General features: G+C 44.7%; 1 protein-coding gene across 1 annotated transcript in view; it reads left to right on the top strand.

Moving 5' to 3' along the window:
• PDLIM1 (PDZ and LIM domain 1) overlaps positions 1-26,624 on the top strand; it is a 38,687-nt gene extending 12,063 nt beyond the window's left edge. Inside the window, exons 2-7 of the mRNA XM_027960151.2 lie at positions 3,459-3,610; positions 5,154-5,238; positions 9,157-9,356; positions 21,646-21,797; positions 25,542-25,659; positions 26,092-26,624. Of these exons, the coding sequence (XP_027815952.1) occupies positions 3,459-3,610; positions 5,154-5,238; positions 9,157-9,356; positions 21,646-21,797; positions 25,542-25,659; positions 26,092-26,278 (894 nt within the window). The 3' untranslated portion in view covers positions 26,279-26,624. The remainder of the gene's footprint in view (positions 1-3,458; positions 3,611-5,153; positions 5,239-9,156; positions 9,357-21,645; positions 21,798-25,541; positions 25,660-26,091) is intronic.
• The last annotated feature ends 428 nt before the right edge of the window (positions 26,625-27,052 follow it).

Raw genomic sequence — 27,052 nt, 5'->3', positions numbered from 1 at the left:
TAGATGGCAGGAGGTACCCAGGACTTGGTAGGAGTTTGGGACACCCCAGTTCCCTGTGTTGAAGGCCACAACAGATGAATCTCCTCAATTCTGGATTTGTCTTCGACTCTGACAATTATTTGGGTTTGGAGCTTCTGCTGGTGGCACTGTGGTAAAGCAGAAAAGGAACGGAATTTGGTTAAATGAGAGGATCTCGTTTCAAGTTCAGGCTCCAACCTTTAGCAGTGTGAACTTGAGTCAGTCATAGCTTTTCTGGGTTTCAATTTCCTCATCTGTAAAATTATCTTACATGTTAGTGGTGAGTTCATCGTCATTATTATCTCAAGTAGCAGAAAGTATGTGAAAGAGCTTTGTAAAAAGAAACTCCCATAATTTCATTTAAATCCGTTCCCCCCCCCGCAGAAATAAACAGCTCATAAAAGAATATGGACTTTATTTGTGTGTGATTCCATCCAAGTTCCATCTGATGATATTGCTTTATAACTTTCTGAGATTTAACTTCCCATTAATTTGGCTTTAAAAAAAAAAAAAAAAAGACCGAAAGATGGGATGGCCAGGCCTTGATTACTCAGGCTCAGGACTCTTAAGACTGGTTCTAGCTTGTCCAGAATCTGTCAGGATGTATTGAGCAGAAATGTCTCACCTTCAAGACAGTTTAAACCAAGTGCTAGAAATTCCAGAGTTCTTAGCAGCTGAGCATATGAAAGTGAAAAGAAACTCTGTTTTCTTTTTCTCAAGCTTTTTGCCCCCCAACCCCCATCTTATTTTAGTTTCGTGAGTGGTCACATTCCAGGATAGTGATGCTGGGGAAGATGGTTATTTGATTCCTTTTGAAATAGTCATTTTTTTAAAAAAAGGATGAAATGAAGCAGCATGATTACATATTTAACAATGCAGGGTATTTTGGATTCAATCATTCATTGGACACATATTCATTGACCACATACTATGCTGGTCACAGCTCGGCACCTGAGGACATCAAGTACAAAAGGCAGACAAAATCCTGCTCTCACACTTACCATTTAGTCGGCTCTCAAGCATTATATATAAACAAATTCAGAAAACAGACTTACAAACTTAATGTGACAAGGGCTGTGAAGAAGAGAATGTACGAAAATGTTGACAACGGGACCTAATTTAGATTGGAGATCAGGAATGTCTTCTGTGAGAAGGGTCATTTAAGCCCAGAAGTTAATCAGGTAGTGGCTACAGCAGGTGCCAAGGCCCTGAGGCAGGAAAGAAGGAAGGCAGGCCCCTGTAGCTGGAGCTTAGTATGGCCTGGGCCTTAGGCACCTCATCAGTGATTTTGGATTTTATCCAAGGGAACTTCTCTTTAACATCATGAGAACTGGTTATGACAAATGAGTTCATCAGGCTGCTGTCCCTGGAGACAGAGTAAATAAAGTGATGCTTAGGGCCATTTTTAAAGCAAGGGGTCTGTGTTGTTCTTTAGAAAAGGCAAAACATATACAAAGTCACACCAGGTCAGTCTCCTCAGGAAGACAAGCAGAAAATGAGCGGAATTTGTTTTTACTGCACATACTGGGTGACTCAGAGCTAACTCCCTGAAGTCGACTGAAAGGAGAGCGGCCATGCTTGCCTGTATTAAATTTCTTTTCACAGTGGCTGCATGGGAAGAAGGTCCGAACCTTAGATTGGGGGCTTTCATTTTCTAAAGGCCAGATCTCTGGTAAACAGATGATGGGAAAGCCAGAAAGGAAGGTTAGGAGGTCAGGATCTCTGCACCAGTTTCCACATCCTGCTACATTCCAGGAGAGTTTTGCCTGATAAAGTCATAGCATGTCTGAACCGGAAGGAACCTTAGGGACCAGAGTCATCTGTCCCTTATTTTGTGGGGTCCAGGCACTGAGGAGGGGAAGACCTTGACAGCAACATAACACCGGCCACCTCAGGAGGTCAGTGTTTCCTTCTGGCAAGGGCTGATTGGAAACTGTGGCTGCTGAAAACTGCATCAGATACAGAGGCTTAGGGCATAAGCCTGTGTCCTAATTTGGTGTGTTGGGCCTCTTCTCTGTGGTTCAGCCTTATGGAGACCCTCAAGTGTTCCCAAGATCTTCCTCACTGGGCTCCCAGGAGTCAAAGGCCTTTTCCAAGGTGAGGCCAGAACCCTGTGAGTGCTGGGAGCCTGAGTGTACTCTGTTTCCAGAGGGGTTGGACTTCCCATCGAGGAAGGTCTTTTAATGCCAAAGTCATGACTGACTTTGGGATGATGGTCCTGTTTTTAGTATGCTGCCAAGTCCCTTGAGTCATGTCCGACTCTGCGACTCTGTGGACTGTAGCTCGCCAGGCTTCTCTGTCCATGGGATTCTCCAGGCAAGAATACTGGAGTGGATTGCCATGCCCTCCTCCAGGGGATCTTCCCGGCCCAGGGATCGGACCTGCATCTCTTACATCTCCTGCATTGGCAGGAAGATTCTTTACCACTAGCACCACCTGGGAAGCTAGATGTTTTTAGTATACCTTGGTTTAAAAAAATTCTTAATAGTAAAACACATCTCTGAGGTTAGTGCTGCTTCAAAATGAGTTTGTACTTTGTTCATCACAATAGTGTCTGTATTCACTTGAAGAATAGTTGTACAACTCCAAATGAGGCATGATATTTATTCAGGTCACATGTAATGCTCAGCAGGCAGATGGATTTGATGACCCACTGCAGTCGTTGGCTGGCTTCGCCCAAGAATGGTGGCCCATAAATTTGGAACCCCTTGTTTTAGAAGCATTGGCCTGAAGAAAATCAGCCACCTATAGGGGCTGACCCTAATAGTTAACTTTTTGGCTAGGAGGAACCAGTGTTTACTGGTTCATACTTTAAAATATTCTTTGTTGCTTTTTTTCAGTTACAAAAGTACTTTAAGCTCATTGTGAAAATCAAAAACATTATAGAAATGTAATATTGTGAACAGTTTGGTATACAATGTTGCAATTTTTTTTCTCTGTGTAAATAATGTGAATTATAGAAATAGGATGTTTCTATACAGAATGTTCTCTAATGTGTTTTAACTGGTAAATTGTTTAAAGGAAGCAACAAGAGTCAGTGGGAAGAACACTGGGTCTAGTTTAGGGTTTGAGACCTACCTCTGTATTATACTAGTTGGATGACTAGTAACATAGTAATATACTAGTTGGCTGATCCCAGATCTTTCAAAGCCTCAGTTTCCTGGTCTCTAAAATGGGGACCATATTGGGACTGATATTTGCCTTCCTTTCTCACAAGGTTATTGTGTGGGTCCAGTGAAATGGTTTATAGAAACAACTAGTAAACCTCAATGTATTATATTACTTTAAGGGGTCAGTATCATTATAACTTATGATTTTAGCCTTCTTTACTTTTTAAATGCTTTGAATCATATCAGTGAGTCCTTAACCTAGTGGTAACTTACTCAGTGGTTTCCTTGGAGGCAAATGGTACCTAAACCTGCTCACTCATTTTTTTCCAGGTCACTCCCGGAAGCAAGGCTGCTATAGGTAATTTATGTGTTGGAGATGTAATCACAGCCATTGATGGGGAAAATACCAGCAATATGACACACTTGGAAGCTCAGAACAAAATCAAAGGCTGCACAGACAACATGACTCTCACAGTAGCCAGGTGAGGAGGAAATGCTCTCTCGTTTCCGAGCGACTAGAAGCTGCTTTTAAGCAGGGACTGCCTCACCTATTTCAGAATTCCCTATACCCCCAGCTCAGTGCCATGTGTGGGATAGGTAGGCTGAAGGTCTGTGGAATTGGAATTTCAGATTGCTCATCTTCCTCTCTGATTTTTACGGTGCTTCTCACTGTGTGGGCATTTTTTTCTTTTTTCTTTTTTGCATCTTTTCTAAGATACTTGAATTTTCACTTGATCTAACACAACTAACCAAAAATTTTGAGGAAGTAAAATCAATGATACAGTGTCAGATATAATGAAATGAAACCGCTGAGAATCTACTGCTCCAGCCACATAATACTGAGCCCTGGATGCTGCACGAGATTACAGTTACAGAGAAAGACTTCACTAAGCACATTAGACAAAGTGCTGAAAGTTTAAGAAAGGAGAGCTAGAGCTGATGAGTGAGAAGAATGCTCTGGGAGTCATAATTGGGGCAGAGTTCCCGTTCTTCCATTTCGTCTTGGAAGGGGTCCTGTAAAGGCATGGTTTCAGAAATGATTTGGTTCGACCTGTATAGCTCCCTGTTTCCTGTTGGATCAAGTTTACATTCTTCGTTCGGATCTCCTGTTTACCTGTCTTTAATGTCTCATTAACCTTAGCTTGCACAGTGCTTCATCGTGAATCCTTTGCTCTCCTCTGCAAAGTAGCTCTATGGCTTTCTTCTGCCTTGTACCAGGACTGGCAGGAAGACCAAGTGTGGGGCAGGATGCCAAACCATCTTACATGCTTACATGCTTCGGAGCCCTGCCCTCGTGAGAGGTGCACTGTTCTATTACTATCCCCTCAGGAGCACATTTACCCTTCATTCTCCATTCCTGTCTCAGTGCGATCTTCTCCTTTTAGATGTTCATCCATAGATTGATTTTTGATCCATTTTCCATTAAATTGGGCAGTTACATCTTGTATACATCCGGTCCTGTGCTAGGCAACCTGACCATAGAAGGATAAGTACGAATATTCTGTACCTGTAAGAGTGAAAACCAAAAACGCTAAAGGTAACTGAGAGGAGACCTAGAGCGTTGCTGTGTAATGGTACAGAGACATGCTTTCCCAAGTTCAGAAGAGGCACCATGATCAAGCTGGTTTTGTCTGGTCTGGATCAAGAACACTGGATGAGACAGAGAAGCTCATTCTGTCCTGAACAGACGTGGAGGGGGTGGGCATCAGGCAGGTTCAGGAGCCTGGAGGAGGCCGGTGCAGCTGGGTCAGCAACACAGAATGTATTAGGGGAGGGATGAGGCTGGACAAAGGGCCAGCAGCCTGGGAAATCCCTCAGGGCTGAGTGGGCAGCTGTCAGAGTAGCAATCAGACATGATGTCATGAGGTTGATGCTTCCGAAAATCACATCAGTGGTAAAATAGAGGGGAGGCTGGGGAGCAGAGTGCTAGTAGCTGGGTAAGAGGGGACACTTCCCCACTCCATTTTTAGTGTGTATTATTTATTAGCACGCATGAAACAGCTTAGCTTTATCAATCTGTTGCAGATCTGAACAGAAAATCTGGTCTCCTCTGGTGACAGAGGAGGGGAAACGTCACCCATACAAGATGAATTTAGCCTCTGAACCCCAAGTAAGTACTTGCTCACCAGTGCTGTTGCTTTTAGCATCCCGAGACATTTCTGCTTTTGACACAGCTCAGCTCACCTCTGTTTTTCCTGCCCTGGATGCTGGGGATAGGATGCAGGAAGGGCCCTCCACTGACACGTCTGGGACCTGGCTCTTATTCGGTTCTTCCCGTAAGGGAACTGCAGGAGGAAAGGTCTGGAAAACCCCAGAGCAGTGACGTCAGGGCCTGGGCTGGACACTGGGGTTAGGAAGGGGATACGGAAGCGGGTGGAAGCTTTCCTGTGTAGAACAGAGTGGCAGAACCACGGCAAAATAGAAGCACTGACTCAGCTCATGATGGACTGCTGATGCAAATGAATTGTGCTAGAGATGGAAAGAAGTTTGGGTCCTAAGGCCTACAACTTAGCAGACTGCAGGGACATGTAGTAGTGGACCCAGATATCCCTGGCCACCCTTCATCCCACTGTCTGGTTTCCAAGAGTCTTAGGGTGGAAATGCTAAGTGCTCTAGTTTTCCTTAACATTGCTAAAATTAATTGGTAGTTCATATTGGAAAATAGGGTAGGGAGTCAATGCACAGTTTGTTGGCCAAATAGAATTTCCTGGGATGGGAAATTGTCTGGAGATCCCATATTTGGAATCATTAATAATGATTTTATTTCTTCTCTACAATGAATGGATGGATGTTCTTTAGCAATAAGGACAGGAAATGTAAAGAAGAATGTTTAGAACATCTTTGTAAAACTCCTCGCACTTGGTAGGCTACTTTTCAGTGTGTCTGTAGAATAAATGAATCGGTTGTTAGTGGTATGTTAGTAGTAAGTCAATAATGGCTTTTGAAAACTTCTTTTAAAATGGTTTGTGATTGTTATACATTTAGCCCCAATTGAAGATTTGAAGTTTAATTTTTTTTTTCTCAGTTTCAGACACTGTTTCATTTTTATGGTATGTTAAGATATAATCAAAAGATAAAATATAGCTAGTTATCTTTTATACCTAAAACAGAAACTGGTATGAAATTGAACTCACTGGTACATTAGTGTGGTTGTATGTGAATGGCATTTTTCAAATGTCTTCCATTAAAATGTCAGAAATGTAACCACACAAAATTTTTCCTATTAATGAATAAAAATAATACTTAGTCCTAACAGTCACTCTAAGGATCATTTTGCATCTGCCATTTCAAAACTGACATGACCGTAGTATTCTCTATAGCTCTTCTAAGGAAAGTTCATGAAATGGCATTCAGTTTATAAATTGGTAGCTGTGCAAACTAATTTAAAACATGCCGCAGTCAATTCCAGTTTCCTAGGGAGTTCTCAGCCACTTCATTAAGTTTACTATAAATGTTAAGTTTTAATCTGTTAAGTCATCGTATGTTTTATAATATATCAGGAATGATTTGGTTTTAGTGCAGTCTTTCTAAAATCCTAGTTTTTCACTTCAGGAAGGCAATACTTAAATTTCAGTTATGCTTTTTATATGTATTATACTTGAATTTCCATCTTAAACATGAGTACTTATCATTAGTATTTTGAAGGTAATTTTCTTCAGATTACAAAAAAAACCTCAAACACTTTAACATTTAATTTGACTATTATTTTTTTGAATTCCAGTAATTCTTTGTTCATATGAAAAACTTCCCACCTCTCATTTTCCCAAAATCTTCCACTTCCAGTCACTCGAAAATAGAGGAGTGAGTAAGAGCAGAGTTCATCTGTAATTGAAGGATCTGTTCGTTCATGTAAGGCCAGCCCACACCCCAGCTTATCTGAGGTCAGTGTAGTTACACACCTAGTTTATATTTCCTCATTATTGAGTTTCCTTGGAGACTGATAAATACAAAGCCCAAACAATGACATCATCCCTTCCAAAAGGCAGGCCCTGAATTAACCGCCTGACTTCTGGAAAGACCAGTATTCACTTGGGGTTAGAGATACTCCTTTTATGTACAAAACAGATACATTCTTGGGAGATTCTCTGTAGAGTGAAAAATCAGAATTTCCAACCTGCATTTTCTAGTGACTTCCATTGCAGTTGAATGTGGGTTTCTGTGGAGGGAGAAGGGAATGATGCTGGTTGACTGCTGTGGTGCCAGGCAGAATCCAGAGGCTAAGAGAGATTAACTTGCTCAAAGCCAAACAGGAGGCAACAGGGAAAAACCTGAGCTGAGACAGAGTATGAGGGCTCTTCCCTGGTGCTCAGCATCAAGAGATGCTCCTCAGAATTGCTACAGGGAAGGAGAAAGGAGAAAAGAATTGCCATCCTGGCTGCCGCTTATGCGACTGCCCTACAGAGCTGCAGGGTCACCCCTTGGGAAGTCTGCTGCCGTTAAAGACCACTTCTTATTTCATTGTTATTCCTCGTGCAGTAAAAACTTTCCTAAAACTTTGCTAAAGTTATTTGCAGAACTAATTATACTTCCCTTTGGTGAACATACTATGTGTACCGAACTTTTGTCCAATGTGGATCAAGTCAGCTCAGTGTAAGGTATACAGGAAAACCTCACTGATTCCAACATGTCAAAGAGGGAGCCTGTCTGAATCATCATAAACACATTTTCATGTTGTCTTTTAAGTCTGGTGGTGGTTTAGTCTCTAAGTCATGTCCAACTCCTGCGACCCCATGGACTGTGGCCTGCCAGGCTCCTCTATCCATGGGATTCTCCATGCAAGAAAACTGGAGTGGGTTACCATTTCCTTCTCCAGGGGAATCTTCCCAACCCAAGAATCGAACCCTGGTCTCCTGCATTGCAGGCTGATTCTTTACCGACTGAGCTAAGTCAGTACACAGTGAATTAAGCTAGTGGTTTTCATCATCAAGTCTGAGAAAGCATGAAAGACTTTAAGGTTTAGTGAAGAAAGAGAGAAAAAAAAAAGGAAGAGCAACAGAGGACAGGAATCTTGGGGCAGTTGTTCTGGGTCTGAGTGTTAACAAGGAGTCCGGGTTTCAGGAAGGTTTCTGGGAAGCCCGGAAAGTAGGTCGAACATCATGTTCAGTAGATTGCACAGGGCAAGCTCGGCTAGGAGCAGGGGTTGACCCAGAATGCCTATGCAGAAAGCACCTTGCTGAGTCATCAGAAAAGCTGTGATTTTTTTTTTTTCCCCTAAAAAATCGACATTTAAAAGCTTTTGCGGGGTATTCATAGAGTAGCTCTGAGGTGGTGTAGCTGTAGTAATTATCTACTGAGACCTGGCAGTCTAGAGTGGAGGTGGATGGTGGGTGCTTCCCCAAATTACAGAAAGAGGAGGATGAGCACAGAAAGAATTTAAAGTCCTTTCCTGCAGCTACCTGGGCACTGCCCCATAATAGGTATCCCCCAGCCTTCCATTTTATCAGCTTGGCCTTCCCTCACAAGAAACAACAGCTCAGTCATTCCCTGTAGCCTGCTTCTGCTAGTGCACCCAGGCTTGTCCGCCTAGTCATCAACCGCTTCAGTGTTGACACCACAACCTTCTTATCTTGCTTGTCTAAACCTTTCCTTTCTGAGGAATTTATCTCTACCTCTTCAAGCTCTGCGCTGAAGTGATGCCGGTTCCTCTCCTCCTGGTACTTAATCCCTCTGGAATGTGTCCTGAAAGGGTGTTTCAGCTCTGACTTGGATCCCACAGCCTAGGGCATCAAGGGATGTCCTGCCCAGGGGTACTCCGCAGGAGATCAGGCTCTGCTGGACCTCAGGAAAGGATCAGGAAACAGAGCTGGCAGGTGAACTTCCACATGTTCCCAGCTCATGCAATGTCCTGAGTCTTGCTCCACGTTGAGTGGATTTATTTGTCAGAGCCCCTCAGCTAGTTTGGCATTGAATCAGGGCCATCGTGGCTCATTGGAACACCTCTCTCTCTCTCTGGTACTCCCCCTGGACCATCCACTTAGTGGTACATACTGGACACTGCTTTGATCTCTCCTTTGATCCCTGCCTGCAGGAGGCCCTCCACATAGGAAGCGCCCACAACCGGAGTGCTGTGCCCTTTACCGCCTCACCCGCCTCCAGCTCTGCCCCCAGGGTCATCACAAACCAGTACAACAACCCAGCTGGCCTCTACTCCTCTGAAAATATCTCCAGCTTCAACAACGCCTTGGAGTCAAAGACAGCAGCCAGTGGGCAGGAGACGAATAGCAGAGCGTGAGTAGGCCCATGCAGTCCGCCCTGGGCCAGTCCTGGGAGAGGCTTACCACACCAGGACAGGCTTGTGCAGGCGGCGTGCAGAAGGGTCAACCACTGGCCCAGAGAAAAACGTCTAGTTTAGCACTGTCTTTGTTTTTTAACTTTTTTGGCTGCATGTGAAATCTTAGTTCCCCAATCAGGGGTCAAACCCTCACCCACTACAGTGGACAAGACTGTCTTAACCACCGGACCACTGGGGAAGTCCCTAGCACAGTTGTTTCTGTATTCATTTTTCTTGTCTTTGAAAACGGGGTGATACCACCTGCCTTGTAGGGTTGTTGTGAAATAAGAAGTGAGCTGTAAAATGTCCAGTTGATTCTTCACTAAGACCCTGTTGTTGTTGTTCTGATTTCTGTGGTCACTGTCTTCTTCCAAGTGACCATCCTCCATTCTTGACAGCCCTGCTGCTTCCTGAAAAATTCTTCAGTGTTTAGAGTTGGGGCTCTCTGCTTGTGTTCACCATCTGATCTGGGCAAGGGATGGGCACTTCACGATGCAGTTTTTGGTGAAGCAATATTTGCTTTTTTCCCTCCAGTAGAAATGATAGGAAGAGGAGACGTCCATGCATGTATAAATGTGTGTCCACTGGAACAGATTCTGATCTGGGATAAAGGAGGCCTTGGCCCGGGTGGGGAGGTCTAAGGAGACATCTTGCTTAGGGCTGGGGAGGCCTGTCCCCTTTAGCTATAGCTGCCTCTAAGTCTTCATCTAAAGGATCCTCTACGTCTTCCCAGCAGAGGGGGCCCAGTATCAACTCCCTCCCAAACTCTTTGAAGATGAATCCAAAAACACAGGAAATCCTGCAGCCCGTGGCAAAGAACTGGGTTTGAGAATGGAGAGAGAGTAAGAGATGGGATCAGTTCTGGGTGGTGGAAAACAGGAGGGACTAGGTCATTAGTTGTCACCTCATTTGCCTAAAGGTGGCAGGGAAGACGAGGACTTGAGGACAGAGCTCTGGGTGCAAACACGGGGGAGCAGGGCAGCTCATGGGAGCTGTACAGTGCATGCCAAGCCCAGAGGGGAAACCACTCCTTGACTCCAGTCAGACCCCACATGCCGACCTAGGATTTCCATTTCTGATGGATAATTGCATCAAAAGAGAAGTCAGAAAGTTTTTCATCTGAAATCTCCTGATTTTTCGATGTCAGTGACAGTCAAATTTGTTGGAAAATATCATGTGGTCCGAACTTGTCTGATCACAGAGGATCTTTCCTCATTGGAACCCTCAGTTCTTTCTTTCTTTTTTGTAACTGAAGTATAGTTGATTCACAACCTTGTGTTAGTTTCAGGTATACAGCTGAGTGATTGAGTTTTTTATCTATATATGTGTATTTAAATATTTTCAGATTCTTTTTTCATTATAGGTTATTACAAGATATTAAATATAGTTCTCTGTGCTACACAGTAAATGTTTATTGTTTATCTGTTTTCTATACGGTGGTGTGTATCTGTTAATGCCACACTCCTAATTTATCCCTCCCCCACTTATCCCTTTGGCAACCATAAGTTTGTTACGTGTTGGCAACCATAAGTTTGACTCTGTTTCTGTTTTTTAAGCGTTATTCTGTTTTTGTGTGTTATTCACATGTACGTGATATAATATTTGTCTTTGACTTTATTTCACTTGGTATGATATTATCTAGATCTATTCATGTTGCAAATGGCGATATTTCATGTTTTTAATGGCTGAGTAATATTCTGGTGTATGTATGTGTATCATATCTTCTTAAACCAATTGTCTGTTGCTAGGCACTCGGCTATTATAAATAGTGCTGCAGTGAACATTGAGGCGCGTGTATCTTCTCAAATTAGAGTTTTCGTCTTTTCTAGATATATGCCCAGGAGTAGCTCTATGTTTAGCATTTTTAGGGGACGTCCACACTGTCCTCCATAGTGGTTACCCTGATGTACATTCCCACCAGCAGTGTAGGAGGATTCCCTTTTCTCCACATCCTCTCCAGCATTTATTATTTGTGGGCTTTTGGATGATGGCCATTCGGACCAGTGTGAGGTGGTAGGTCATTGTAGTTTTCATTTGCATTTCTCTAATAATTAGCAATGTTAAGCATCTTTTCATGTGCCTGTAGGCCATCTGTATGTCGTCTTTGGAGAGAAATGTCTGTTTAGGTCTTCTGCCCATTTTTTGATTTTTTTTTTAATGTTAATTGTATGTGCTGTTCGCATATTTTGGAAGGTAACCCGTTGTTGTTGGTCACATTGCTCACAAATATTTTCCCTCATTCCTTAGACTGTTTTTTTGTTTTCATTTAGGGTTGAAACCCTCAGTTCTCATATTAGCTCTGAAGCCAGCTTTGCTGTTCAGTTTCTCTGCAGTTCACCTTCAGCAAGACTCTGCCTGGCTGTTAGGGTGAAAAAATGGCAGGGTGATCTGCACCCATCACTTCAGGTGCAGATTAGGACAGGTTAAGGCATGAGAGGTTCCGAACTACTTAAATGTTTGAAAAGAGCTATTTGGGGGACCCTCTCGAGAGCTCCTTGATCATACTTAATCATATGGTCCTTCTCCCTGAGAAAGAGAGAGAGACATCATAGGGTACTTGGCTGCATGCAGGCCCCTGGGCTCAGCACCAAGAGGGCTCTGTGATTTCTTTCTAAGCTTCACAGAGCCTAATAGGGGAGACTTCTTGTGATGTGACTTGGCTTTGCAAGATGTTAATGGTCACCAGCATTTGCTGTAGTATACCAAGGCAAAGTGGCTTTTAACACTTCTTTGTCCTCCAATTCTGAGTCCTACAGGCTTGAGATGATGATACCATTCAAGGTGACTGTGGGAACTTCTGGGGTACCTGAGAAAGAGTGCCACGCTGGGCTCCCCCTAGCTTTCCATGGCCAGACTCTGAAGTGAAGCTTTCTCTCAGGCAGCTTCCTCTCTGGGGGTGAAACATCCAGAGCTGTGATCTCCACTCTTTGGTGCTTTTGTGCTGAGGGAGGCTGAGAACGCGACCCTCTTTTACTGTCCCAGAGTGGAATGTTCCATGATCTGGATTTAATAACCCAGGAAATGACACATCCTTCACTGAAAGGCTGCTATGCATTGGGAGAAGTATGTGCCTGGGGAGTATTTTTAGTATGGCCTTGGCTGTTATTCTTTCAATCGTGTCTTCTTTCTTCTCTCATGCTTCCCGCCTGCCCCCTCCTTCTAATCTGAAACAATTAAATCTCTACTGTCTGGACACTGTGCAAGCCTGTCCTCCAGGCCCTGTCCCCTCCTATTGCAGACTTTTTGGCTACAGTGGCCTCAGTCTTTATCGCCAGTCTCCCTTCCAGATTTTCGCAGCAGAGAGGGGCCCAGCTTCTGCTCCATCCCAAACTCTTTGAGGATGAATCCAGAAACAGTGGAAATGCTGGCAGCCCCTGGCAGAGGAAATGCCCTCTGCATGGATCTCTGCTTACTGGTCTATTCCAAGAGAGGCCAGTTGTGCTTATCAGTGAAGGAAGAGTCTTGTGCAAACCCAGCAGCCACTGGGTCTTGTTGCCTGCTCCGTCAGCAGAAGTCGCAAGTGCTCACCCCCCACTGTTTAGTCTGTGAAATTCGCTGAGGTTCCAGAATTGGCTCACTTCATACTTTGCATCTGAGGTCATCACGGATTCCCTGGGGTGCACTCTGAGTTTTTTTGTCGCATGCACTTCAAAATAGCCTGGTGTGTGTGTGTCTTATAGGATTTCCCAGAGCCACATCCCCATCAGAAAAGAACATAGGCGCCTTGCCATTTCCAGATTAACCTGGTAAGGCATATGAAAGGTACCATCTGCCGCCTGTCCTCTCAGCACACACACACACACACACACACACACACACACATGATTGAGTGGGAGGGCCTCTGGGTCAGTTCAGCTTCAGTTCAGTTCAGTTCAGTTGCTCAGTCGTGTCCGACTCTTTGCAACCCCATGAATCACAGCACGCCAGGCCTCCCTGTCCCATCACTAACTCCCGGAGTTCACTCAGACTCATGTCCATCTTAACAGTTATTTATTGACTGCCTACTGTGTACCGAGGGTGGAGGAAATTCTGCTCTGTTCAAAAGAAAACTTTCACCTGCCCTCGGACCTCCTTCCACTGAGTTTAGGGACTGTCGTCATTTTCTGGTGATTTGGGCCTAGATTTCAATGTATATATATGATGCCGCTGGATACTTTCTTAAAGGTGCAAGCTTGATAGATAGAGGGACCTGAGCTTGAATTCTAGCTCTGCCTCTTGCTAGCTGTTGGGACCTTGGGTAAACCACACAACCTCTAAAACTCAGTTTCTTCATCTATAAAGCAGATATTGTGAACTACCTGACCACCAGGTTATTGAGAAGTTTTAATGAGATGTGCAAAAAATATCCACCATGGGGCCTGGCCTCTGGTGGTGCTCCATAGATGCTACTTCCTACAGATTTCAGCATGCATGAAGTGCTCCGTGCCCATTACTTCCAAGTACTAGGAGCTCTGTAGAGTGGAAGCACGTAGACAAATGTCATGGAGACGATTTTGCTCTAACTTACTGTATGCTTCTATATTTCTCATAGAAATGGGCCTTTGAAGACTAAAACTTAGGGAGGATTCTGGCCAGGATCCCCTTTCAAAAATGATTCCATCAGGTTTCTCAGTATTTGTTTCTTACGTATTTGTTGTGAACATTGGGGTAACCAGGTTGGGGCATCTCAGATACAAAGACTCTGAGTCAGCCTGCATCCTCGCCACCTATGTAAAAATCACATACTAAAATCTCTACATCATTTCCAGTTAGTGTTTAACCTTCATCATTTGGAGAAAATTTTTCTTATACTTAACTTTTTATTTTGCAGTAATTATAGGTGCACACTGCAGTTATAGGGAACAAAACAGAGAGATCCTCTGTACCCTTCAGCCAGTTTCCATCATTGGTAACATCCTGAAAATTAGAATGTTGGGGTTAGTCACATCAGTGAAGCTCAAAGAATGAACATGCTCTGTGGTCTCAGGGAAGGGCAAAATTTACGTAGAAGAGACTCATCAGCTGGTCACTTGCCCAGGCTGCGACTGGGAGAAGGAAGCCCCCACCCCTGCCCATCCACGGCTCCTGGTCCCTGCCCTTGACTGTCTTCCTCCTACCCACAGGGAACTGTGGGAGCCTTCCATCCCCGGGCAGGTGATAGGCCACCTACGGGAGTGGTTTTAACCAAGCTGGGAGTAGAAGTTTAGTTTCTCCACTCTGTCTGTGTTGATACTGGAGGTTACTGGGACCTGTTCACTGTTGCTGGAGTGGAAGTTGTGGCTACCCACATGGCCTCCAGAGACTCATAGTGGGTGAGTGGTGGCCTGTTCACTGCTGGGTGGTAGTGAAAGTCAAGGCTGCCCACTAGACTGGCTTCATTCAGCTGGGTAGGGATGACATACGGGCTTCCTACTGGTCATTCTCCAGTACCCTGGTGGGCTGGTTGGTGCATTTCGTTTCAGCCCAGTGAGGGTGGAAGTCTAGACTCTGCACTGACCTTTTTTTCTTTTTTTGTTTCTTCATTTGTCTGGAAAAAAGTGTTTATTGTTTCTGAGTCTTGCACCATCCTGGCTGTTGCCTTCTCCATCATTTTGTGGGAGAGGGCACGCTTTTCTGGGGACGTCTCTTATCTGAGCTTGTTGCCCTTTCTGGGTTGCTGCCTTATTTAGCTCCACATCTGAAATATATGAAGCAAAAAGGAAACCCTGGGGACTCATCACTGTCACTCCTTGGGTCCCAGGGTCTCTGCTGGCCTGCCTTCTCCTGTCCCCCTTCTGCATCTTATGTTCATCTTATATTTGATGTCCAGGTGTTTAGATGTACTTAGTGGAAAGAATAGGGACACTTATGCCTACTCTCATCTTTCCCAGTGGGAAAATGATTTTTAGTATTTATTTATTTATTTTTAAAGATTTTTTTTTTTTTAAATGTGGACCACTTTTTAAAGTCTTTAGTGAATTTTGTTATAAAAATTATGTTTTGGTTTTTTGGCCAAGGCATGTGGGATTTTAGTTCACTGACCAGAAATGGAACCTGCAACCCCTGAATTGGAAAGCGAAGTCTTAACCACTGGACTGCCAGGGACGTCCTGCAAAATTATTTTTATGAAGAGAATATCTTCTCTTTCTGGATGCATCTTATAATTCAAGTCATCTCTCTTTTTGTCTCAAATTTGTCACACAAACAGGCAGTTTCAGTGTGGAACCAAAGTTGACTTACTGTGTGAGAAAAATGATGCCATTAAGGTTTTAGCAGCAGTGGGATTTTTTTTTTTCTTATGGCTTCTTTGTTTTAGTTGAGATTTATATACATATTATTAAGTTGTGCTACAGGTGATGGTGCAAAAAAAAATAAAAGTGAGAGTCATTTATGTCCACTCTGGGCACTTTGCTAGTTTGGTGGAGTGAACTCTCTTCCCAGGGTTACTGTCCCGTAACCCTGTGTGCTTTTTCTTTCTTCTCCTTGACCTTCCGGCCTTCATCCCAGCTGTTCTTTTGACTGGAACAGGCTTGTGTATTCTCTTAAGGTCTGCAGGCTTAGCCTCTGAAATCCTCCTCTTGAGACAAACTCAAAGGGAGTCTTTTCCTGATGTTTGAAAAATCATTGGTCTTAAACACCGGGCTATGTCAGCTACTCCATGAGGCAGAGAGTGCCTGGCTTGGGCTATTGCTGGGGAGACAGGTCCTGTGGTCAGGGCCTAAGACACTGGAAGAAAATAGTAAACACTGAGGGAACTGGTGGTATACATTCAGCATCAAGTCTGGCAGGGAGCAACAAGAAGCAGGAAATAGGAAGAGTGTAGTGGATGGTTACTCTGAAGGAGGTAAATTGATTAAATTCTTGTATTTTGTTTTAAAATTGTAAAGACTGAGTTTAGAAGACTGCTTTTAGTGACCCACCCTCACAAGCTTTTTCTCCTGGTAATTCTAGTCATATACCTAATACTTTTTGAAAACTTATCACTTTAAAATTCTCCCTTTCAATGCTGTTACTATACATACAGAATGAGAATGCTTTTTTTTTTAGGACTCCATTACTCATGCATATTTTTGTCCTAGAATTTTTTAAAAAGATATTGTGATGTCATTTGTCCATATCTGATAGTCTAATGTCTAAGGCTTGGGTCTTAGGATATTATTTTTGAATTAGGCAAACCATAGCTTCAAATAAGACGATGGATGTTGAAAGTGCTTTATAAATAAATTGTCAAGTGGTAGAAAGATATTGTCATTATTTAAGAAGAAACACTAAGTTGTTTTCTCTTTTTTAATCACAGAGATATTTTCCAAGACAGTTTGCTGGAAGAATATGTGATGACCTTGTAATTTGGGGTCTGTCATTTTTAGCGGTCCCTTGGTGGCTTCCAGACATAACAACATACGCCAAAGAAGGGGAAAAATTCTCCCTAAGAACATTCCACGGTCTGATCTTGATTTTAAAATAGTTCTAAGTGTAACAGAGAAAAACATTTGTCAAAATAACATAATTCATTTAGTACAGGGCCAGCTCAGAAATCAAGAGCCAAAGAAGGAGTCTGGCGTATAACTCAAATGATAGGGCTGAAAATGTGGGCCCATGGTGGACCATGGGCCTTGGTGGTTGTCACTCCTCAGGGTGGCCCATCACCTGCCTGGGGAGATGGAAGAGAGAGACAAGTACAGGGGCCACCTACTGTGGGCGGACAGAGGTGGTGGCCCCCCCTCCCGCACCCACGGCCAGCACAGGTGACCCGCTGGTGCGCCTCTCCCCATTACACGCTGGCCTTCCCTGAGGGCAGCAGAGCAGCTGGCACTCTTGGAGGGCTCTGTCCTCAACTGTGAGAACCTGGCTGTGTAGTCAGAGCAAAAACCCGGAATTTCACTGACGTGAGTGACCTTGTGACTTGAGGCACATTTTAAATGGAATGTAAACTGATTATACAATGGGTGGGTTATAAATTGCATCACCATCTGGTATTTCCTCTTTGGCTCCCCCTGGGCACACTGTCCCTCTTCTCCAGCGGGTGGTGGCTTCTGGAAAAGCAGCTGAGGCTCAGAGGCCGCAGGTGATCAGGACCCAGGACCTCGGTTTGCTCATTTCCCTGGCACAGCCTTGGGGGCTTCCCTGTGACCCCACAGCAGCAGAGACAGGGTGCAGCGAGGGGGAGAGAGGGACTTGGTCTACTTCCCTAACTCCTGCCGAGCTCTGACCCTGTGCCAGGCACTGATTGAGGGCAGGACCTACAATGATGGAAAAGACAGGCTGTAGCCTGGCCCTCGTGGGGCTTGCTTTGCAGGGAAAGATAGACAATAAAGAAATAAGTATAATTCATGGTAAAAGAGTTAGAAACGTGGAGAAAGATGGAGCCCAGAAAGGGGAGAAGTGATGTGGATGGGGTGCAGTGTTTTAAGCTGAGGGTCGGGGGCCCCTCTGAGGAGGGACATCTGAGCAGAGACCTGAGTGAAGCATGGAGGCTGTGGGGCCATGTGGGGAGCGAACATTCCAGGCAGAGGGAGCAGAATGTGCCAAGGCCCTGAGGCTGGTGCGTCCTAGAAACCCCATGAAGGCTTGTCTGCCTGGAGTGAGCAGGGGATAGCAAGCGATGTGCTTGGAGAGGGGAGCAGAGCCACATCTTTTATGGCCCTTGTACTTTTTGTAGCAAATATTTACTCCAAAGAAGATGAATTTGGGTAAGCTTGTGTTTTGTTATTAAAACTGTAAATATTTGGTTCTGAGTCAGATGAGAACACTTTGAGCCACATCATGACACAGTCTGATTCTTATGTTTGAAATCTCTCTCTGGCCTCCGGTCAGAGGAAAGACAGTTCCAGGGGCTAAGAGTGGCAGCCAGGGGACAAGTTAGAAAGCTGGTCAGCTGGGCTGTTAATGGATGGCGTGGCTAGAGCAGGCAGTGGACGGGGTGGGACTCAGGACAGACTTCAAAGGTAAAGCTCACTGGAGCCTGCCTCCCTTTCACTCTCCGCCCTCCCTCAGACCAGGCAGCAGCAGTGCCTCCCCTGGAAAATGGGCTCTGGAGGAAAGAGGCCCCAACTTTGCCTGTCTCATCCTGTCGTGGGGAGCCCAGAGGGACAAGGGGAGGTGTGGGCAGCAAGGCCTGGTTTGCCCCGTCCCTAGGCTTGAGCTGAGGCCACTGTCACCCCCACCCCCCACCCCCATCTCCCTTACACGGAGCAGCACTGTATTGTTTTCAGAGCACTTACCCAGAGATTGCCATAGTGAAGTTAAGTCAGACAAAGGCGAATATCATGTGATATCACTTATATGTGAATCCAGAAAAAAAGAATGGTACAAATGAACTTATTTACAAAATAGAAACTGAATCATAGGTATAGAAAACAAACTTATAGTTACCAGAGGGAAAAGGCAGGGATTTGAGGGTGGGAGAAAGGATAAATTGGGAGATCAGGATTGACTTATACACACTACTATATATAAAATAGATAACTGGTAAGGACTTACTGTTTAGCACAGGGAACTTTACTCAATACTCTGTAATGGCCTAAGGGGAAAACAATCTAAAAAAAAACTGGATATATGTATATGTATAATTGATTCACTCGATACCTGAAACCGGAGAAGGCAATGGCACCCCACTCCAGTACTCTTGCCTGGAAAATCCCATGGATGGAGTAGCCTGGTGGGCTGCAGTCCATGGGGTTACTAAGAGTCGGACATGACTGAGCAACTTCACTTTCACTTTTCACTTTCTTGGAGAAGGAAATGGCAACCCACTCCAGTGTTCTTGCCTGGAGAATCCCAGGGACGGGGGAGCCTGGTGGGCTGCCGTCTATGGGGTTGCACAGAGTCGGACACGACTGAAGCGACTTAGCAGTAGCAGTAGTATACCTGAAACTAACACAACATTCTTTTTTTTTTTTTTCTTTTTTTTTTTAGTTTTTTTATTTTTTAAATTTTAAAATCTTTAATTCTTACATGCATTCCCAAACATGAAACCCCCTCCCACCTCCCTCCCCATAACATCTCTCTGGGTCATCCCCATGCACCAGCCCCAAGCATGCTGTATCCTGCGTCGGACATAGACTGGCGATTCAATTCTTACATGATAGTATACATGTTAGAATGCCATTCTCCCAAATCATCCCACCCTCTCCCTCTCCTTCTGAGTCCAAAAGTCTGTTATACACACCTGTGTCTTTTTTCCTGTCTTGCATACAGGGTTGTCATTGCCATCTTTCTAAATTCCATATATATGTGTTAGTATACTGTATTGGTGTTTTTCTTTCTGGCTTACTTCACTCTGTATAATCGGCTCCAGTTTCATCCATCTCATCAGAACTGATTCAAATGAATTCTTTTTAACGGCTGAGTAATACTCCATTGTGTATATGTACCACAGCTTTCTTATCCATTCATCTGCTGATGGACATCTAGGTTGTTTCCATGTCCTGGCTATTATAAACAGTGCTGCGCTGAACATTGGGGTACATGTGTCTCTTTCAATTCTGGTTTCCTCAGTGTGTATGCCCAGCAGTGGGATTGCTGGGTCATAAGGTAGTTCTATTTGCAATTTTTTAAGGAATCTCCACACTGTTCTCCATAGTGGCTGTACTAGTTTGCATTCCCACCAACAGTGTAGGAGGGTTCCCTTTCTCCACATCCTCTCCAGCATTTATTGCTTGCAGATTTTTGGATCGCAGCCATTCTGACTGGTGTGAAGTGGTACCTCATTGTGGTTTTGATTTGCATTTCTCTGATAATGAGTGATGTTGAGCATCTTTTCATATGGTTGTTAGCCATCTGTATGTCTTCTCTGGAGAAATGTCTATTTAGTTCTTTGGCCCATTTTTTGATTGGATCGTTTATTTTTCTGGAATTGAGCTGCATAAGTTGCTTGTATATTTTTGAGATTAGTTGTTTGTCAGTTGCTTCATTTGCTATTATTTTCTCCCATTCAGAAGGCTGTCTTTTCACCTTGCTTATATTTTCCTTTGTTGTGCAGAAGCTTTTAATTTTAATTAGATCCCATTTGTTTAGTTTTGCTTTTATTTCCCGAATTCTGGGAGGTGGATCATAGAGGATCCTGCTGTGATTTATGTCTGAGAGTGTTTTGCCTATGTTCTCCTCTAGGAGTTTTATAGTTTCTGGTCTTACATTTAGATCTTTAATCCATTTTGAGTTTATTTTCATGTGCGGTGTTAGAAAGTGATCTAGTTTCATTCTTTTACAAGTGGTTGACCAGTTTTCCCAGCACCACTTATTAAAGAGATTGTCTTTACTCCATTGTATATTCTTGCTTCCTTTGTCAAAGATCAGGTGTCCATATGTGTGTGGATTTATCTCTGGGCTTTGTATTTTGTTCCATTGATCTATATGTCTGTCTTTGTGCCAGTACCATACTGTTTTGATGACTGTGGCTTTGTAGTAGAGCCTGAAGTCAGGCAAGTTGATTCCTCCAGTTCCATTCTTCTTTCTCAAGATTGCTTTGGCAATTCGAGGTTTTTGGTATTTCCATACAAATCTTGAAATTATTTGTTCTAGTTCTGTGAAAAATATGGCTGGTAGCTTGATAGGGATTGCATTGAATTTGTAAATTGCTTTGGGTAGTATACTCATTTTCACTATATTGATTCTTCTGATCCATGAACATGGTATATTTCTCCATCTATTAGTGTCCTCTTTGATTTCTTTCATCAGTAACACAACATTCTTAATCAGCTGTACTCCAATAAAAAAAAGAAAGTACTTACTTTCTCATCCTTGCCACCAACACTGTGAACTGGACAAGGCATACACTGTTACCTCTGTATGGTGGATGAAGAGACCAGAGCTCCTTGCTGTGAGAATGAGGAGAGTTTATAGAGACAGAGAGAGCACTTTGATATCATCAGGAAACACTGATTTCTGCTCTGGGAAAAGAATGAGGCCTGGACTAAGGGGACCCAGCTGAGTTTTCAGTGCTCAGTTGTGGTTGACATTTTCCCTCTTCTAAATTTTCTTTCGACATAATATTGTTTATATAATTTTGAAAGAAACACAGCATTCCCATTCCATGGGATTAGGCCAAAGAGTAGTTGAATCACCCAAACTAGCCTTTTATTGACTTGAAGCAGCAACCAGTCCGGCCTACAGACACCTCACCGTATCATCAGGGGGTCCATGGCTGCATTAGGAGCTGGCTTCATCCATTGGGATAATTTCTCTTCACTCTTTGACACTGGGGTGTCTTCGCTTGGAAGGGGGTGGCTGGTGGATTTTTTTCCCCTAACTTCTGACGTGTCCTAATGAACTTGTAAACATTCTTTACAGCTTAGACCATTCTCAGCTCCCAAGCGGACTCGTCATCGACAAAGAATCTGAAGTTTACAAGATGCTTCAGGAGAAACAGGAGTTAAATGAGCCTCCGAAACAGTCTACTTCGTTCCTGGTTTTGCAGGAAATCCTGGAGTCTGAGGAGAAAGGTAATCAGCTGTGTGTGTGGTCAGAAGCTGTGGTTTGAGGCCTGGGCTGAGGGGTAGTTGTTGCTGAAACACAGGTGAACACAGCCTTAGGGGTGCAGAGAGCACAGTGTGCTTTGGGAGGTCGGCCTCTTAAATGCTAAAAGCTCTTTCAAAAAAAAGAGGGGGACTGAATGAGCTCTCAGCCACACCTGCTTAGCTGTTTCCTGTTGCAGGCACTGAGGGAGGCTGAAGGTGGGGGTGAACTTGACGGTTGTGGCATTCTGTGGGGCTGTCCGCTGGCCACTAGTTTCGTTTGAGCCCACATACCATGCTTCTGTGGTGGTTGGCACGTGTGAGTGGGTGAAGGTTGTGGGCTGTGGCAGCAGAGTGTGGCTTCACTCTGGGGCCATGCACTTGTTCTTGCTCTAGGGTGGATGGCCTCTTCAAAGTCTAAGGGCCCCCTGTTTGGCCACATACCCCGGAACTGACCTTAGGCAACCCTTTGAACCTTTCTAGACTTGTTTGCTTATCTGTCAACTGGGGATAAAAATCCTTTCCTCTTAAGACTGGTGTGAGGATCAAATTACACAAAACATCCATAGTTGTGACTGGCGCACACAGTAGGTGCTTGGTAACTGTGCCGATGTTTGAAACCTCATCAAGAGGTTCGAGGCCAGCCTTGGCTTGTTCACATGTGAGATCTGATGCTCGAGGCACCCAGGGCTACCTGTGTGGCTCTGCAAGTCTCAGGAGATAATCTTTGCCGTGTATACATCAGACACTGTTTGTTTCTTACGATAATATTCAAGCGGATGGCAGCAAGCTGTCTCAGCTTTGTAGCAACAACAGTGAGAAATTCCTGGCAGACCGGTGTGCTGTAGAAGGGAGGCTTTTCCTTCTTCTCAAAAAGGTGACCTGTGAGCCACAGCTCTCAGGCGCACCCACCTCCCAGGTGGTCATTCATAAGCACCTCTGGTTCTCACCGTCAACCTAGCCACCAGTGACGTCTGGAGAGTTGGGGTTTGCAGCCCTCTTCACTCTGCACTCTCCTTTTCCCTGAGGCTTACTGGAGTCCTGCCTTCTCTTGCTCTCTTCCTCCCAGTGTGCCTGCCTGTGAAGAGAGAGTTGGTACTTCTGGGAGGGACATGTGGTGGTCCTGTGAGATACACTTCAGCCAGGCTCCAGAGTGGCTGGCTCTTTGCCCAGGGCAGCCAGTGAGGGTCAGAACTGAGCTCTGTCTGGAAGATAGTCCCTTTCCTCCTGAAAGTCCCCAGCTGCAGAGTCGGCTCCCCAGGAGTCCTTCCTAAGCTGAAAGTCCCCTACTGAACACGCCCAGCACCCAGGCTTCCTCCCCACTTTAGTGGGTTCCTTAGAGAAATTGGCAATTTAGAGGCACAGGAAGTTAGAAAAATTCTTCTCTTATGCTGCTACTAAGTCGCTTCAGTCGTGTCCGACTCTGTGCAACCCCATAGATGGCAGCCCACCAGGCTCCGCCGTCCCTGGGATTCTCCAGGCAAGAACACTGGAGTGAGTTGTCATTTCCTTCTCCAATGCATGAAAGTGAAAGTGAAGTCGCTCAGTCGTGTCCGACTCCCTGTGACCCCATGGACTGCAGCCTACCAGGCTCCTCTGTCCATGGAATTCTCTGGGCAAAATACTGTAGTGAGTTGCCATTCCCTCCTCCAGGGCATCTTCTCGACCCAGGGATTGACCCTGGGTCTCCTGCATTGAAGGCGGATTCCTTATCATCTGAGCCATGAGGCTGCAGCAGGGCTTGGTGATAAATCTCCAGACTCAATGTGGGTCTTCTCATCTGGGGTAAAATTTAGCCTCTGGACTGGGAGAAAGGGTCCAGGATTTCTCATACTTCCTCTTGCTCTAGTCAAATTCTAAAATTTGCAGGGAGAAGGAGTCTTTTTTTTTTTTTTTTTTTAATTGCGGTGACATATATCTAATACAGGACTTCCAGGTGCAGTCAGCTGGAGGCTTGCTCAGAAGGTATCTAGGCTCATTTTGGCAGGTGCCCAGGGTTTCTGGAGAATCCTTAGGTGATCTGCGGTTCAGATCATGGAGGACCACCAGGTGTGAGGTTAAAGACCGTGAATTTGATTCTGTAGGCAGTATGGAGCCCTTGAGTGCTGTTGAACAGTGAAGTGGACAGAAAAAAGATGTGGAATTTTCTTTGCATTTGCAGTGTTGGCTGACTAGGTAAGAGAAGAAAATTGAGCCAGCAGGTGGTGCTGCAGGGCTGCATAAGCTGCAGCAAGGTCAGCATTAGGCAGCACACAGCCTCCTCTACTCACACTGTGCCCAGCTCCATCAGTTCACTTCTCTCTGTTCCAAAAAGAGATGTGGGTTCTCCTACACAATGGGGCTCATGTGTCATGTTACTTCTCTCCTCCTGCACTTCTTAACTTTCCTGGTAATTTTTCTGTGAAAAACAGTCCATCACATAAGAGACCCTGACCTCATAGGTTTGGCTCCCTTAGAACTACCGATTTTCTCCAAGCTTTCCAGGTATGCAAAGATGCCATTTCCTTGTCTTCTCAGCAGGTAGACAGCCCAGCTGGTTCCAGCCAGAAAGTGAGGGAGCTTGTTTGGGACACTCAGAGTCATGAGGCTGCCCAGCCAGGCCCCTCTGAGATCCCTTCAGCCAGGGCCAGAATTAGGATACGGTGAGGGAGGCATTTGCTTTGGGTATGGAATTTAAGTTGGTACCCCAAAACTTAATAATCAAGACAGAAATAATACTTGAGTGCAATATTTTATAAAAATAAAAATTAATGCGGAAAAAAAAAAAAAAAGATTCTATAATGAACAAAGCTGGGACTGTGACCAAGGAAGGGAGAAAGGTTTGGAAAGGCAAGATGATACCTTGGGCTATGCATGTGTGCATGCTAAATTGCTTCAGTCATGTTTGACTCTTTGCAACCCTATGGATTGTAGCCCACCATTCTTTTCTGCTAAGCCTGTGGTAGGCTCTGTGGAGTATTGAAAAAATATGTGAAACAGAGCTCTGGTGGTCTAGTAATTTGTAGTCCAGACAGAAGTGTGTAAATAGCTGACAGACATAACAATACTTACTGGGCCAACATCACAGGAAAAAAAAAATGTGATGTGGAAACACAGCCAGCCAAATATATAGCAATAATAGTAATATTAGTAGCTTACCATTATTATTCACAACTACCTACCCAGGTGATGAACTGGGCTGTAGGCAGAGCTCTAGAAACTAGGAGCTGGTTTTGCACGCAGAAAGCTGACTGCAGGAAGGCTGCTACTGTCTCTGCTCTGCGGCAGGTGGTTTTTATGTGACTTCTAGCATTCTGTACTATGATGTTGTCCTTGTAGTGTGGGTTTCTTTTGGCATCTGACTACACTGCCCTTTGATTATCAGGTGTTTTAAATTTTTTTCGTCTATGTAAAGTATTTTTAAGTCCCATATCAATGTGTTTGCTTGTATTTAATCAGCGTGTAATGTAATTTGTTTTGAGGGCTGACCATATATGCCAGGGAGGGCTACATGTGTCTTTTTCAACCATTTTGTTTCACTCTGAAGGGGAAACGTTCTCCTATTTTATAGAAAAGGAAACTGGGGACCAGAGAAGTTAAGTAACTTGCCCAGGATCACACAGCAGTCAAGTCTGTTTGATTCTGGTGCCCATGACCTTGCTGGAACATGCATATAAGTGACTCTGAAAGAGCTAAATGATGCTTATACAATCCTGCCCTCCCTGGCTAACCCAAATGTTTTCCTCCTTTTAGGGGATCCCAACAAGCCCTCAGGATTCAGAAGTGTTAAGGCTCCGGTCACCAAAGTGGCTGCCTCAATTGGAAACGCCCAGAAGCTGCCCATGTGTGACAAATGTGGCACTGGCATTGTGTGAGTATCTGCCTTCCCCAGGCATCAGTGGCCCCGCAGGTTGTGTAAACCATGAAAATGTGGAAAGTGCTGGATGTTGCCCGTTGTGGGCATGATGGAGGAAAAAATCCTGCCTGGAAAACAGAGCAGAGAGGCGAGGTTGGTCCTGTGTCCCAAAGCCACGTGGTGAAGGCTTTCCTTGGCTGCGAAACCCTTAGGGTATGGACATGTAAAACCAGAAAAAGCAGGGCTGCTCTGTTGAAGTGGGAGGGTCTTCTGGAAGTCTTCAAGGGGAATGTCTCTGGCCTCTCGGCAGGAGAAGCCCCTTTATGACTAGAGGCCAACAGGGAGGCTCTGATCTGCCCTTGGAAAGGAGCCCCTTGGGAGGACACCAGCCTGTCACCTTCAGGTGCTCGTCACTAACGGAGCACCTCTTCTCCCCGCCTCCTGCAGCGGCGTGTTCGTGAAGCTGCGGGAACGTCACCGCCACCCCGAGTGTTACGTGTGCACCGACTGTGGCACCAATCTGAAACAGAAGGGCCATTTCTTCGTGGAGGATCAGATCTACTGTGAAAGGCATGCCCGGGAACGGGTCACTCCACCCGAGGGCTATGACGTGATCACGGTGTTCCCCAAGTGAGCGGGCAGCTCCCCGCCCAGCGCTGCTCTCCATGCAACCCCTGCTGCATTTTGTCCTCTGAAAGCTCTGGCCTCTCTTCTTCCAAGTTCTTGCTTACTTTGGTTTTGTCACTGCTCATTCAGCATTACGTCCCCCTTTGCTAATGACTCACGCTGGCTGTGTGATGCCTGCTTTCATAAGTAATGGAAAATGGCCTTGTTCGGTGTCCCTTTGCCAGCGTCACTGTATCTTCTCTCTCCCTTCATTCATCTCTGCTGCAAATGGACATCAGCCAAATTCAAACCAAACTGAATTTAATATGTCTGACAATGATTTCATTTTTACTCAATAAATTAACGGACTTAAAGGCAGTGTGGTATCTCTTTACCATGTGACCATGTGTCCTCTTTCTTATCTCAAGCCAGACGAGATTTCTGAGGCCTTTCCTCTTGTTTTGGGGTTTCCACTCCTTTGAGATTTGCAGGCCTTTCCCTCCAGGTGTGAGAACACTGGCATTTGAAACAGCCATGTTCTTTTTTTGGCCCTGCCACAGAGCATTCAGGATCTTAGTTCCCAACCAGGGATGGGATCAGATCTTTGGCAGTGAGAGCATGGAGTCCTAACCACAATGACCACCAGGGAAGTGCCAACAGCCATGTTCCTTTATTTCTTTGCAGCTTACTCCAAATTATTCTCTGATGCTAATATAAGATAGTTATGTTGTAACAATATTTTCTTTACATTTGGCTGTTTTGGGACTTACCTGAAGAAATGAATGCTTTCCAAATGGCCTTA

Source organism: Ovis aries, chromosome 22 (genome assembly GCF_016772045.2).
Source record: "Ovis aries strain OAR_USU_Benz2616 breed Rambouillet chromosome 22, ARS-UI_Ramb_v3.0, whole genome shotgun sequence".
Taxonomy (NCBI): Eukaryota; Metazoa; Chordata; class Mammalia; order Artiodactyla; family Bovidae; genus Ovis; species Ovis aries.
This window is presented reverse-complemented; position numbering and strand designations above follow the sequence as displayed.